The sequence below is a fragment of the Lissotriton helveticus genome, chromosome 9, assembly GCF_964261635.1.
Source record: "Lissotriton helveticus chromosome 9, aLisHel1.1, whole genome shotgun sequence".
NCBI lineage: Eukaryota > Metazoa > Chordata > Amphibia > Caudata > Salamandridae > Lissotriton > Lissotriton helveticus.
Window position 1 is genome coordinate 1271155602 of NC_136070.1, and position 13216 is coordinate 1271168817.

General features: G+C 45.9%; 1 protein-coding gene across 1 annotated transcript in view; it reads right to left on the reverse strand.

The window, feature by feature from the left end:
- Positions 1-661: 661 nt before the first annotated feature.
- LOC144780815 (uncharacterized) overlaps positions 662-13216 on the reverse strand; it is a 77275-nt gene continuing 64720 nt past the window's right edge. Inside the window, exon 7 of the mRNA XM_078659322.1 lies at positions 662-961. Within this exon, the coding sequence (XP_078515448.1) occupies positions 786-961 (176 nt within the window). The 3' untranslated portion in view covers positions 662-785. The remainder of the gene's footprint in view (positions 962-13216) is intronic.

Below are 13216 nucleotides of genomic sequence, written 5' to 3' on the forward strand. Positions count from 1 at the left end.
TTAATCATGTGGGTAAGCACTTGTTTGGCTAGTTTAGCAGATAAAATAGCCTTAAGGTCCAAAGGATATGGAATTGACAGGGAGTATTTTCTTCACTTTAATGTATTATATGATGGTTTTTGTTTGTAGAGCTTCTGATGGAGCAAATCTTCTTGTAACGTCTCTTCGCTACGAGTTCTAACTGTAAATAAGTGTTTTAAATGTTATATGTAAGAAATGTGAAACCCTGACAGTGAAAGTTATGAAATACTAGTTGGATTAGTAGATAAAGAAAATTGTCAATAGCATACACATTGCTCCCTCGCACCTGTTTCAGAGTTAGTTAGGAAGAGTAATCTAATCAGAGTAAATAGAATATGGAATGTGAGCAAACAACTGAATCATATATTCAGGTACAGTTAATATTGTCAACCTACAGGTCTTTTCAGATAAATTTCAATTAAATTATCAGTTGGTAGTCTATCCAATTAGATATTGAAAGCAGTTTAAAACGTAATCATAGACGTACTCTACAAGTCTGATATATTTTAAAACAAACATTAGACAATACATTTGTGACAATTAAATAGGCCAATGTTAATAATACTCCTTACATTTTCAATAGTATTGAGAAGCATGAAATCATGCAAAACTGATGCTTTGTTGAGTTAAAATATTCATTCAAGCTTTATTATCTACCCCCGCATATCTAAGTGGAGATTTGAGGACTCTGCTCCCTTGAGTCTCATCAGCTCTGTTTCTTCATAAAATACATCTTACAGTTAGATCCTTGGAGATTTCAGGAGTCACTCTTCTTCACCCTGTAGGATCCTGTACCCCTGGCTTTGTGTTCTATAATATCTTCTCTGCACAATCAATGCCATTGCGGCCAGAAGGCAAATGCCACAGATCCCACCAATGAGGATTGAGTTGGTAGAAAGTTTCTGTTCTTCTTGATATCTTGCAGGCCTGAGGGTATTTCCTGAAACATGGAACGTGATATTATATTAATAAGTAAATCTGTAGAAACAACCAAATACAGGTGGTCACTGAGTTTAAGAAACATCTTTGCAAAGGTAGCCTCCATGATATCATATTGAAATGAGGGCTTTGAATTGTTCTGTTTTCTTAATATTTTTAGTTAAAAGCCCCAAGGGACTTAGGGAAGGAGGGAATCGACGATTTTGCTTTAGAAAAATACACCCAGGCACCTGAAAAATACCAAGTGTCTGTATATTAGAGGCTGAAATATTCATGATTGTATAATGAGAGTGAGAAAGCAATAAGAAAAAGGATTTGATTAAAGATGATTTATGGGGATTTATGAAAAATCAATGGAAGCAGTTAGATAATAGGGCATCGCCACCCCCACCCACACACACAGGTGGTACTCAGCCTGGAAGGTGCCTTTGTAAGAGACACAATAACTAGAGTTTGTCTGGAAACATTTTTCTGTGGTTTAAAACTGAATAACACCCAAGCATAACTATACGATAGTTTGAGACAAATACGTTTTTGTCAAAATTGTCTTTGCATGAGAGTTTTTAATTCAGAAGCATTTTGGTAGGATTCATCTTTTACGCTTACACCTTCTTAAAGGTTGGAAAATTTCAAGATTTTGCAAAATCCTACAATATATTTGTGGACTAAAAGTAACATTAAAGTTAGGTGAATATGTCAATGACATCATTAATGTTTTGAACTAAATAATGATAAAACACAGAAATTCACCAGTTATAGGCCCCCATTAGGATGACGGGCAGACTTTGTCCGCCCGCCATCCCATCGGAAAAAGGGACCGCCCGCCACAAGGGCGGGGGTCCCGTGGGGGGTATTAGGATGTGCCCGCCACAGTGGGGGGCACATCCTGCATTTTTATCATTGTGGCGGGCGGTGCTCTCCCACAATGCTAAAAATGCATTTATGCATTTGCATAAAGAAAACAGCAGGCACCGCGCGGTGCCTGCCACTTTGTTTATGCAAATGCAGGGGGTACCACAGGTACCCACCGTGTGCACCCCCACCTCTCCTTTACTCTGGGGGTCGCTGGGGCGCCCCAAAGCGAAAACCGCAAGCCTTTCCGTGGCGGCATCGCCGCCGTGGAAAGACATCTAAAGAAGTCCACCCTAATATGGCTGGCGGTGTCTATTAGACACCGCCACCATATTAAATATTTCCACCCCGGTCTTTCCGTCCACCGTGATCCCCCCCGCCATCCTAATATGGCGGGGGGAATTCAGGTGCGGATGGCAGGCGGATTGCCCCCGCCAGGCTGGCAGTTGCTACCGCCAGCCTGGCGGGGGCAATCCGCCCGCCATCCTAATGGGCCCTATAGTTAGCAGAACTAACTATAACTTGCACCCCGCCATGCATTGCTTGTGTCCTCACATATTACATGACTTATGACATCTGAAATTATATCATTGATGAAAACACTGTTGACATCATCCAAGCTACTTTTCTACACATTACTCTATACACCTGTAAGGCATTAGAGGACTAAAAGTGAGTAAAAAATTGCTCAGAATATTATGAAGCATCATTAATGCCTTCACATATACAACCCCCTTAGGTAAAGCAAGCTTGTGTTATGTACAGCATTGATCCTATTCCACACATTTCACAGGTAGCCTAGTTCTTGTTGACTAATAACCACATATAAAAGGGTAACCTCTACTGCACACAGTGTCAAATCTGTATACAACTGTTCAGAGAAAACCAATATTCCCGAGATACTCAAATGATGTTACATAAGTAATGCCCTACTGCGGACAGCCTTTACCTGTATCAAATCCCTCAAAGTCACTGAACCTACAGTGAAAAGTGGAGTGGATATCAATTGAAAAGTGTGTACTGTAAACAGTATTTAGCTATGGAGACAGTCTACTCTGCACCCCACTGTTTGCAGACAGTGAAACTCATGAGAAACAAACCACAGAGTATTAAAAAGTATCTACCAAGAACAGTGTACGCTCTATGCAAAACCTGTTCTAAAAGAGACTGTTCACTTAAAATATCCAAGGTCTCAAGGGGCTAAAGATCATACTACCTGCAGCCTTCATGCTGCGGTAAAATCTTTACAGATAGGCCATCTTCTGAAGCTGTAGTGTAGTTTGTATATTCCCAATAGGCTCTGCGCATTGGAATAATATATACTATAGAATTGACGTAGGACTTATGTCGACTAGGTCTCTATTGAATATGTTAAACTTAATAGTGAGTGCCAGCTAGCTCAGAGGTCACTAGAAACTTTCTCAAATAAACAAGAAGGGATTAGTTTCTGACAACTGCATAAACATAACAACTTTGTTTCCCCAAGATAAAATGTATCTTCAGAGTCGTGGAAACAATAGATAGATATTTCACTCAGTCAATCGTGCATGCTTCGTTTCACCAGAGGTGCAGAGAAATAGAGAGACTGGCGTTTTCAATAAAAGTATTTATTGAACAGTCTTCTTTCTCATGCAGAAGAAATTAACTGCTACAATCGTAATATTGGTTGCAAAGTATAATGCGTACAGTAAGAAGAGTATTATGAAATAATACTGTAAAAGCATGGTATGGTTTACAAGCCATAAAATACATACATAAATAAATAAATACTAAAAGTACTCAACTGGTGTTTCTAAAATACGCCTACCCCGATGTACCTAACCTAGGTCTAGTACGAGGGAAGAACTAAGTAGGGTGTAGCATAGGTTAAGTATTCTTTTGCCAAGAATCTTTCCAAGATTTCTCTTAGGGTCTAATCAGCTCCGTACCTTGGTTTAGAATGAAGGAGGTCTGGTATCTCTCTGTCTCAGGACTCGATTTCCCAACACCCCGCAAGGGGAGCTTGGAAACACTGGAGCTGGATTTCTCGGCAGGAGAAAAGACAGCGTCTCTCTCAGTGCGTCTGCTGGAGGGTCGGCTTCCTTCGGCACTTGCTGTAGCGAGCTGCGTCGGGCAAGTTGATAGTGTTTGCTAGTGCAAGTGTGGGCATATTTATACCTTGAAGGTGCCAAGTTTGACGTAAGGTTGCACATAATAACGTCATCAAAGAATCTCAGTTCTTTAAAAACTCCATGAGTTCTTGGACAAATCAATATTCAAGCAAGGGGAAGTCCCTGACTGCTGAAGGCGAGTTTTCCAAGAAATCGTTGTGGATTTTCGGAACTAGGGGAAGTAGCCATGCCGTATTTGGACTGCATGAGCTATGTCTAAATATGGTTATGATTTCTATGCCTATATAAGGATAGGGTGATTTATACCTATATATGGGCATGAATTGGGAAAATTACACTAGGGTCCTAAAATACTATTCAACAAAGCAAAACAAGCAAAGGCACATAGGTGAATACCTGGCAGTGGCGACTAGTAGGGAATGGTGGTGGGGGTTAGAAAATATAAAAATAAAGAAAACTACCTGCTCGTCGCGTGGCCAGCCGCTACTTCTTCTCCGCCTCTCCTAGTCGCAGGAAGCACCAATGCTCCCAGGCTCCCTAAACCAATGACAATGCTGCAATGCAGCATTGTGATTGGTTCCCCTAAGTTCCCCTAAGCTAATCACAATGCTGGAGCCTGTGCATGTTCCCCTCCAGGCTGTGTAATGCAGCCTGGTGAGGAACATGGCTAGTGTGCATGAATGTTTGGCCGACCCATGACGGGCGGTCAAACATTCATGCGCACTTTGAGTGTGCACACCACTCCTCCTCTGGCCCCTACTCTGGACAGCCCCGCCCCTCCCCGCACCTAGGAACAGAAAAACACAATGATATTAACTATTTTGTTATTATTATTTTATTTTTCCCCTGCACTGCTCTTAAAGCAGTGGGGCGACGCTCCTCCGCCTTAGTAGATGAGCCGCCCCTGATACCTGGTGCATACAGTCTTGTATATTATGTACCGATTGCCATGCTGAGTTTGATTTTTTACAATATCTCAGGGTTACTTACAATACTTGGGGGCATATTTACAAGGAATTGGCATAGGGCAGCATTACAAATCATTTTGCTGTGCTGACTACGCCAATTTGAAAGGATAGATATCCACCGCATTTACAAAATAATGTTCATTCCTGTCCTTTGAGCCTTTCGTTGGAGCACATTTTGCAGATGTGCGCCAATAAAGACACATCTCCACCATGGTGCCAGGGTAACTGTATTGTTGGCATGATTGTTTTTGTGCTGGATGGGGCACCTTCCTGATCAAAAACAATCTCCTTTTCCTCTTTCTATGTGTGCTGCCGAATGCAACACACTTGGAAAGGGGAAAGAACAAGGAAAAATGTAAACATTTCTCCTTGTTACGCTTGTTCTAGGGAGGAGCAAGGGTACAGCACTGCCCCAGGTTTACCTGATGTTGTGACTCTGGGGCATCATCAAATTTCATGGGTGTTGAGTGGGAACACCCACAGCAACACCCATAGAATGTCTCTTTCCCTCAGAGTAAGGCAAGGCAGCGACTTGCGCTGCCTCGCCTCACTCCATATCTACAAGGTAATAAAAAGCAGCGCAGGGTGGATTTATGTGGCTTTGTAGATATGGTTAAGCCCTGTACGCCACTGGAACGTCACAAAAAGTGATGTTCCAGCGCCACACAGGTCTTGTAAGTATGCCCCTTAGTAAGTAGTCCTTAGAATCTTTGCCCTGTTGAAAACTTGTTTCTACAGTACCAAACAGCTTGTGTGGAAAATGCTATTACCTGCACTTAGAGGTACTCGTCAATACAAAGATTGAAAACGTGTTTAATCCCTCTGCACCTCTATGATGCATTAGGAGCATATGCATTTTGTAAATGCTTACACTAATTATGTGGACAGAGGTTGTAAGAAATTTGGTAGAAAAGTAACATTGTAGTGACCCGCCACAATGTAAACAATAAAACAAACTAACACGCTCTTTTGATGATGTCATCAGTGATGTCATAAATGATGTCATATAACAGGTCATGAGTGATGCAATATATGAGGTCATAAGCAGTCCATGACAGGGGCGAACTGTAACTGGTGAATTTCTGTGGTTGTTTCAGTTCAAAACGGTAATGTTGTCACTGACGTATTCACCGAACTATAACTTTAACCTTTGTTTTTTTCAGTGAATATCTAAGGTTTTTTTTTTAACCGAAAACATATTTTTATCACACATAACTATAATGTTATTTTTTTCCCAGTGAATTTCTAGTTTAAAAAAAATGTTAAGTAATATTTTATTACCATACTTAAAGTCAAACCCCTGCTGTGGATAGCCTTTGACCATGTGTGATGGGGGGTTGGCCGAAGGGCATGGCCGGCAGTCAGGTCCTGCGGCCAACCCACCACAGGCAGCCAACCCCCCCACTGCATACGGCCTATGGCAATGCACAGCAGGCAATTGGCAACTCCCCTTGCAGGTAGCCAACCCCACGCTCTACACAGCTTTTTTATCACACACAGTGTGGGGTTGACCACAAGTCCTGACTTGCAGCTAGGCCCTGCATCCAGCTCCCCCAAGCAGCCACCAGAAGGTAGCCAGCCATACGCTGCACTCGGTCCCTGGTCGTGCATGGTGTGGGGTTAAGTGCAAGGCCTCTGCTGCAGTCAGCCCCTGCTTCCAACTCCCTGCATATATTTACAACAAGGGGTGGTGATGGACAGAGTCTCTGAATTAAGCAGAATACTCTCACCCAGTCAAGAGATCAGGGCTAGATCCAACACCGTTTTTTAGCTCATTGCACCATCCCAGTTTCAGAACCTGGCTGTATGCAAATTAGTCTGTCCCTGGCCCAGTGCATCATGGGAACAGGGCAGACCAGACTACAAAAGCCAATTCTTACACTGAGAAGGAAACAAGCTTCCGGGGACCGGTTTCTGGCATTTCAGCCGTCTTCGGCCCAGCTTGCTTGAATCCTGATGGTGCAATGAGCAAGGGACTCACATCTGAGTATACCCTTCCACGCTTAGGGTGGACAAAAATATTTACAACAAGGGGTGGTGATGGACAGAGTCTCTGAATTAAGCAGAATACTCTCACCCAGTCAAGAGATCAGGGCTAGATCCAACACCGTTTTTTAGCTCATTGCACCATCCCAGTTTCAGAACCTGGCTGTATGCAAATTAGTCTGTCCCTGGCCCAGTGCATCATGGGAACAGGGCAGACCAGACTACAAAAGCCAATTCTTACACTGAGAAGGAAACAAGCTTCCGGGGACCGGTTTCTGGCATTTCAGCCGTCTTCGGCCCAGCTTGCTTGAATCCTGATGGTGCAATGAGCAAGGGACTCACATCTGAGTATACCCTTCCACGCTTAGGGTGGACAAAAATATTTACAACAAGGGGTGGTGATGGACAGAGTCTCTGAATTAAGCAGAATACTCTCACCCAGTCAAGAGATCAGGGCTAGATCCAACACCGTTTTTTAGCTCATTGCACCATCCCAGTTTCAGAACCCGGCTGTATGCAAATTAGTCTGTCCCTGGCCCAGTGCATCATGGGAACAGGGCAGACCAGACTACAAAAGCCAATTCTTACACTGAGAAGGAAACAAGCTTCCGGGGACCGGTTTCTGGCATTTCAGCCGTCTTCGGCCCAGCTTGCTTGAATCCTGATGGTGCAATGAGCAAGGGACTCACATCTGAGTATACCCTTCCACGCTTAGGGTGGACAAAAATATTTACAACAAGGGGTGGTGATGGACAGAGTCTCTGAATTAAGCAGAATACTCTCACCCAGTCAAGAGATCAGGGCTAGATCCAACACCGTTTTTTAGCTCATTGCACCATCCCAGTTTCAGAACCTGGCTGTATGCAAATTAGTCTGTCCCTGGCCCAGTGCATCATGGGAACAGGGCAGACCAGACTACAAAAGCCAATTCTTACACTGAGAAGGAAACAAGCTTCCGGGGACCGGTTCCTGGCATTTCAGCCGTCTTCGGCCCAGCTTGCTTGAATCCTGATGGTGCAATGAGCAAGGGACTCACATTTGAGTATACCCTTCCACGCTTAGGGTGGACAAAAATATTTACAACAAGGGGTGGTGATGGACAGAGTCTCTGAATTAAGCAGAATACTCTCACCCAGTCAAGAGATCAGGGCTAGATCCAACACCGTTTTTTAGCTCATTGCACCATCCCAGTTTCAGAACCTGGCTGTATGCAAATTAGTCTGTCCCTGGCCCAGTGCATCATGGGAACAGGGCAGACCAGACTACAAAAGCCAATTCTTACACTGAGAAGGAAACAAGCTTCCGGGGACCGGTTTCTGGCATTTCAGCCGTCTTCGGCCCAGCTTGCTTGAATCCTGATGGTGCAATGAGCAAGGGACTCACATCTGAGTATACCCTTCCACGCTTAGGGTGGACAAAAATATTTACAACAAGGGGTGGTGATGGACAGAGTCTCTGAATTAAGCAGAATACTCTCACCCAGTCAAGAGATCAGGGCTAGATCCAACACCGTTTTTTAGCTCATTGCACCATCCCAGTTTCAGAACCTGGCTGTATGCAAATTAGTCTGTCCCTGGCCCAGTGCATCATGGGAACAGGGCAGACCAGACTACAAAAGCCAATTCTTACACTGAGAAGGAAACAAGCTTCCGGGGACCGGTTTCTGGCATTTCAGCCGTCTTCGGCCCAGCTTGCTTGAATCCTGATGGTGCAATGAGCAAGGGACTCACATCTGAGTATACCCTTCCACGCTTAGGGTGGACAAAAATATTTACAACAAGGGGTGGTGATGGACAGTCTCTGAATTAAGCAGAATACTCTCACCCAGTCAAGAGATCAGGGCTAGATCCAACACCGTTTTTTAGCTCTTTCCCCCCTCCCAGTTTCAGAACCTGGCTGTATGCAAATTAGTCTGTCCCTGGCCCAGTGCATCATGGGAACAGGGCAGACCAGACTACAAAAGCCAATTCTTACACTGAGAAGGAAACAAGCTTCCGGGGACCGGTTTCTGGCATTTCAGCCGTCTTCGGCCCAGCTTGCTTGAATCCTGATGGTGCAATGAGCAAGGGACTCACATCTGAGTATACCCTTCCACGCTTAGGGTGGACAAAAATATTTACAACAAGGGGTGGTGATGGACAGAGTCTCTGAATTAAGCAGAATACTCTCACCCAGTCAAGAGATCAGGGCTAGATCCAACACCGTTTTTTAGCTCATTGCACCATCCCAGTTTCAGAACCTGGCTGTATGCAAATTAGTCTGTCCCTGGCCCAGTGCATCATGGGAACAGGGCAGACCAGACTACAAAAGCCAATTCTTACACTGAGAAGGAAACAAGCTTCCGGGGACCGGTTTCTGGCATTTCAGCCGTCTTCGGCCCAGCTTGCTTGAATCCTGATGGTGCAATGAGCAAGGGACTCACATCTGAGTATACGCTTCCACGCTTAGGGTGGACACAAATATTTACAACAAGGGGTGGTGATGGACAGAGTCTCTGAATTAAGCAGAATACTCTCACCCAGTCAAGAGATCAGGGCTAGATCCAACACCGTTTTTTAGCTCATTGCACCATCCCAGTTTCAGAACCTGGCTGTATGCAAATTAGTCTGTCCCTGGCCCAGTGCATCATGGGAACAGGGCAGACCAGACTACAAAAGCCAATTCTTACACTGAGAAGGAAACAAGCTTCCGGGGACCGGTTTCTGGCATTTCAGCCGTCTTCGGCCCAGCTTGCTTGAATCCTGATGGTGCAATGAGCAAGGGACTCACATCTGAGTATACCCTTCCACGCTTAGGGTGGACAAAAATATTTACAACAAGGGGTGGTGATGGACAGAGTCTCTGAATTAAGCAGAATACTCTCACCCAGTCAAGAGATCAGGGCTAGATCCAACACCGTTTTTTAGCTCATTGCACCATCCCAGTTTCAGAACCTGGCTGTATGCAAATTAGTCTGTCCCTGGCCCAGTGCATCATGGGAACAGGGCAGACCAGACTACAAAAGCCAATTCTTACACTGAGAAGGAAACAAGCTTCCGGGGACCGGTTTCTGGCATTTCAGCCGTCTTCGGCCCAGCTTGCTTGAATCCTGTTGTAAATATTTTTGTCCACCCTAAGCGTGGAAGGGTATACTCAGACATGAGTCCCTTGCTCATTGCACCATCAGGATTCAAGCAAGCCGGGCCGAAGACGGCTGTAATGCCAGAAACCGGTCCCCGGAAGCTTGTTTCCTTCCCAGTGTAAGAATTGGCTTTTGTAGTTTGGTTTGCCCTGTTCCCATCATGCACTGGGACAGGAACAGACTAATTTGCATACAGCCAGGTTCTGAAACTGGGATGGTGCAATGAGCTTAAAAACGGTGTTGGATCTAGCCCTGATCTTTTGACTGGGTGAGAGTATTCTGCTTAATTCAGAGACTCTGTCCCTCACCACCCCTTGTTGTAAATATTTTTGTCCACCCTAAGCGTGGAAGGGTATACTCAGACATAAGTCCCTTGCTCATTGCACCATCAGGATTCAAGCAAGCCGGGCCGAAGACGGCTGTAATGCCAGAAACCGGTCCCCGGAAGCTTGTTTCCTTCCCAGTGTAAGAATTGGCTTTTGTAGTTTGGTTTGCCCTGTTCCCATCATGCACTGGGACAGGAACAGACTAATTTGCATACAGCCAGGTTCTGAAACTGGGATGGTGCAATGAGCTTAAAAACGGTGTTGGATCTAGCCCTGATCTTTTGACTGGGTGAGAGTATTCTGCTTAATTCAGAGACTCTGTCCCTCACCACCCCTTGTTGTAAATATTTTTGTCCACCCTAAGCGTGGAAGGGTATACTCAGACATGAGTCCCTTGCTCATTGCACCATCAGGATTCAAGCAAGCCGGGCCGAAGACGGCTGTAATGCCAGAAACCGGTCCCCGGAAGCTTGTTTCCTTCCCAGTGTAAGAATTGGCTTTTGTAGTTTGGTTTGCCCTGTTCCCATCATGCACTGGGACAGGAACAGACTAATTTGCATACAGCCAGGTTCTGAAACTGGGATGGTGCAATGAGCTTAAAAACGGTGTTGGATCTAGCCCTGATCTTTTGACTGGGTGAGAGTATTCTGCTTAATTCAGAGACTCTGTCCCTCACCACCCCTTGTTGTAAATATTTTTGTCCACCCTAAGCGTGGAAGGGTATACTCAGACATGAGTCCCTTGCTCATTGCACCATCAGGATTCAAGCAAGCCGGGCCGAAGACGGCTGTAATGCTAGAAACCGGTCCCCGGAAGCTTGTTTCCTTCCCAGTGTAAGAATTGGCTTTTGTAGTTTGGTTTGCCCTGTTCCCATCATGCACTGGGACAGGAACAGACTAATTTGCATACAGCCAGGTTCTGAAACTGGGATGGTGCAATGAGCTTAAAAACGGTGTTGGATCTAGCCCTGATCTTTTGACTGGGTGAGAGTATTCTGCTTAATTCAGAGACTCTGTCCCTCACCACCCCTTGTTGTAAATATTTTTGTCCACCCTAAGCATGGAAGGGTACACTCAGACATGAGTCCCTTGCTCATTGCACCATCAGGATTCAAGCAAGCCGGGCCGAAGACGGCTGTAATGCCAGAAACCGGTCCCCGGAAGCTTGTTTCCTTCCCAGTGTAAGAATTGGCTTTTGTAGTTGGGTTTGCCCTGTTCCCATCATGCACTGGGACAGGAACAGACTAATTTGCATACAGCCAGGTTCTGAAACTGGGATGGTGCAATGAGCTTAAAAACGGTGTTGGATCTAGCCCTGATCTCTTGACTGGGTGAGAGTATTCTGCTTAATTCAGAGACTCTGTCCCTCACCACCCCTTGTTGTAAATATCCAACTCCCTGCAGCCAGCCAAGCCCACCCTGCACACAGCCTTTGGCCGTGCATAGTGGTGGGTTGGCCACAAAGCTTAGCCTGCTGCCAGGTGCTGTGGGCAAACCCCTAGCAGGTTGCCAACCCTACACCTCTTACTGTCTTTAGCGTGCGCAGCATAGAGTTGGCATTTGGGGTCAGGGACCCCTTCCCCTGGGGCCAAAACACGTATATATTAAGAGAAGGGGGCATGCAGCCCCCTCCCCTCTCCTTTATTGGCCCCTTGGGGGCAGTTCCAATAAAAAAGAGAGAGGGGCCATGTGGCCTTCCTTGCTAAGCCTTAAAAGACCAGGTGGACCCATGCCCGTTGATAAAAATAAATTAAACAGGGGAGGAGGGCTTGTAGCCCCCTCCCCAAGACTTCTTGGGCCCTGGGATACCTCATCCCCCTGGGGTCAAATATAATGAAAAAGGGCAAAGGGCAGTGTGTCCCCCTCCCCCAGCCCTATTAGCCCAGGGGACCCATCGCCTTGAGGCAAACCAATAAAAAAGGGGAGGAGGACCATGTGAACCCCTTATCTGAGCCATCATAGGTCTGGGCACCCCATTCTCCGGGTCTATTTATAGCACAGCCCCTCTTCCCTTAGATTTTGGCCCCGGGAGATGAGGTCGCAGGGCCAAAGAAGGCTCTGGGAAAGGGGCTGCATGCTGCCTCGCCTTTCCAAAAACAAACAGCACTGGGTGATGGGGTCACCGGGGCCTAATAAGGCATGGGAGGAGGCATTCAGCCCCTCTCCCCAACCTTATTTGGACCCGGGTACCCCATTCCATACCATCCCCTAGGGCCGAGTAATTAATAAAGGGAGGTGGCGTGGAGTGGGGCCCCCATCCCAAGCCTTAATATGCCTCGGAGATCCCATCCCCCAGGGCCAAATGCAATGAAAATGGGGAGTGGGCCAAATACCCCCTCCCTGTGCCTTATTAGGCCCCAGGGATCCCAATCCCGGTGCTTTGTGTTTCCTAAAAGGGTAAGGGGGCATGCAGCCCCCCTCCCGAGCCTTTTTTGGCCCCAGCGACCCATCCCCTGGGGCAAGCTTAATTTTTAAAAAAGGGAATGATGCATGCGGCCCTTTTCCCCAAGCCTTATTCTGCCCACAGTCCCTCTCACTTGTTTAAATGTATTTGGCCCCATGGATGGGATTCAAGTGCCTTTTAAAGCATGGGAACGGGGTGCCATGCAGAAATAAAGAAGTGGGTGCCCACAGGGAGAGGGTTAATTTTATATATGAGATTGTTGGATAATACTCAGGAGGAGATGAAAGTGTTAACAAAGTGTGTAACAGTTCTCCATGGGGCTTCTGCAAAGTGTCAGTAGTGTAGACAAGGGGTGCTCATTTGGGCATCAGATCCTATGTCTTAAGTGGATGAGAGATCTAACACCTCTGAAAGCAGTGAGTTCCTGTCTCCCCTGTGGCGTCCTGCACTGATGACACCCAATTCATCTTCTCCGTGACAGAATGCACA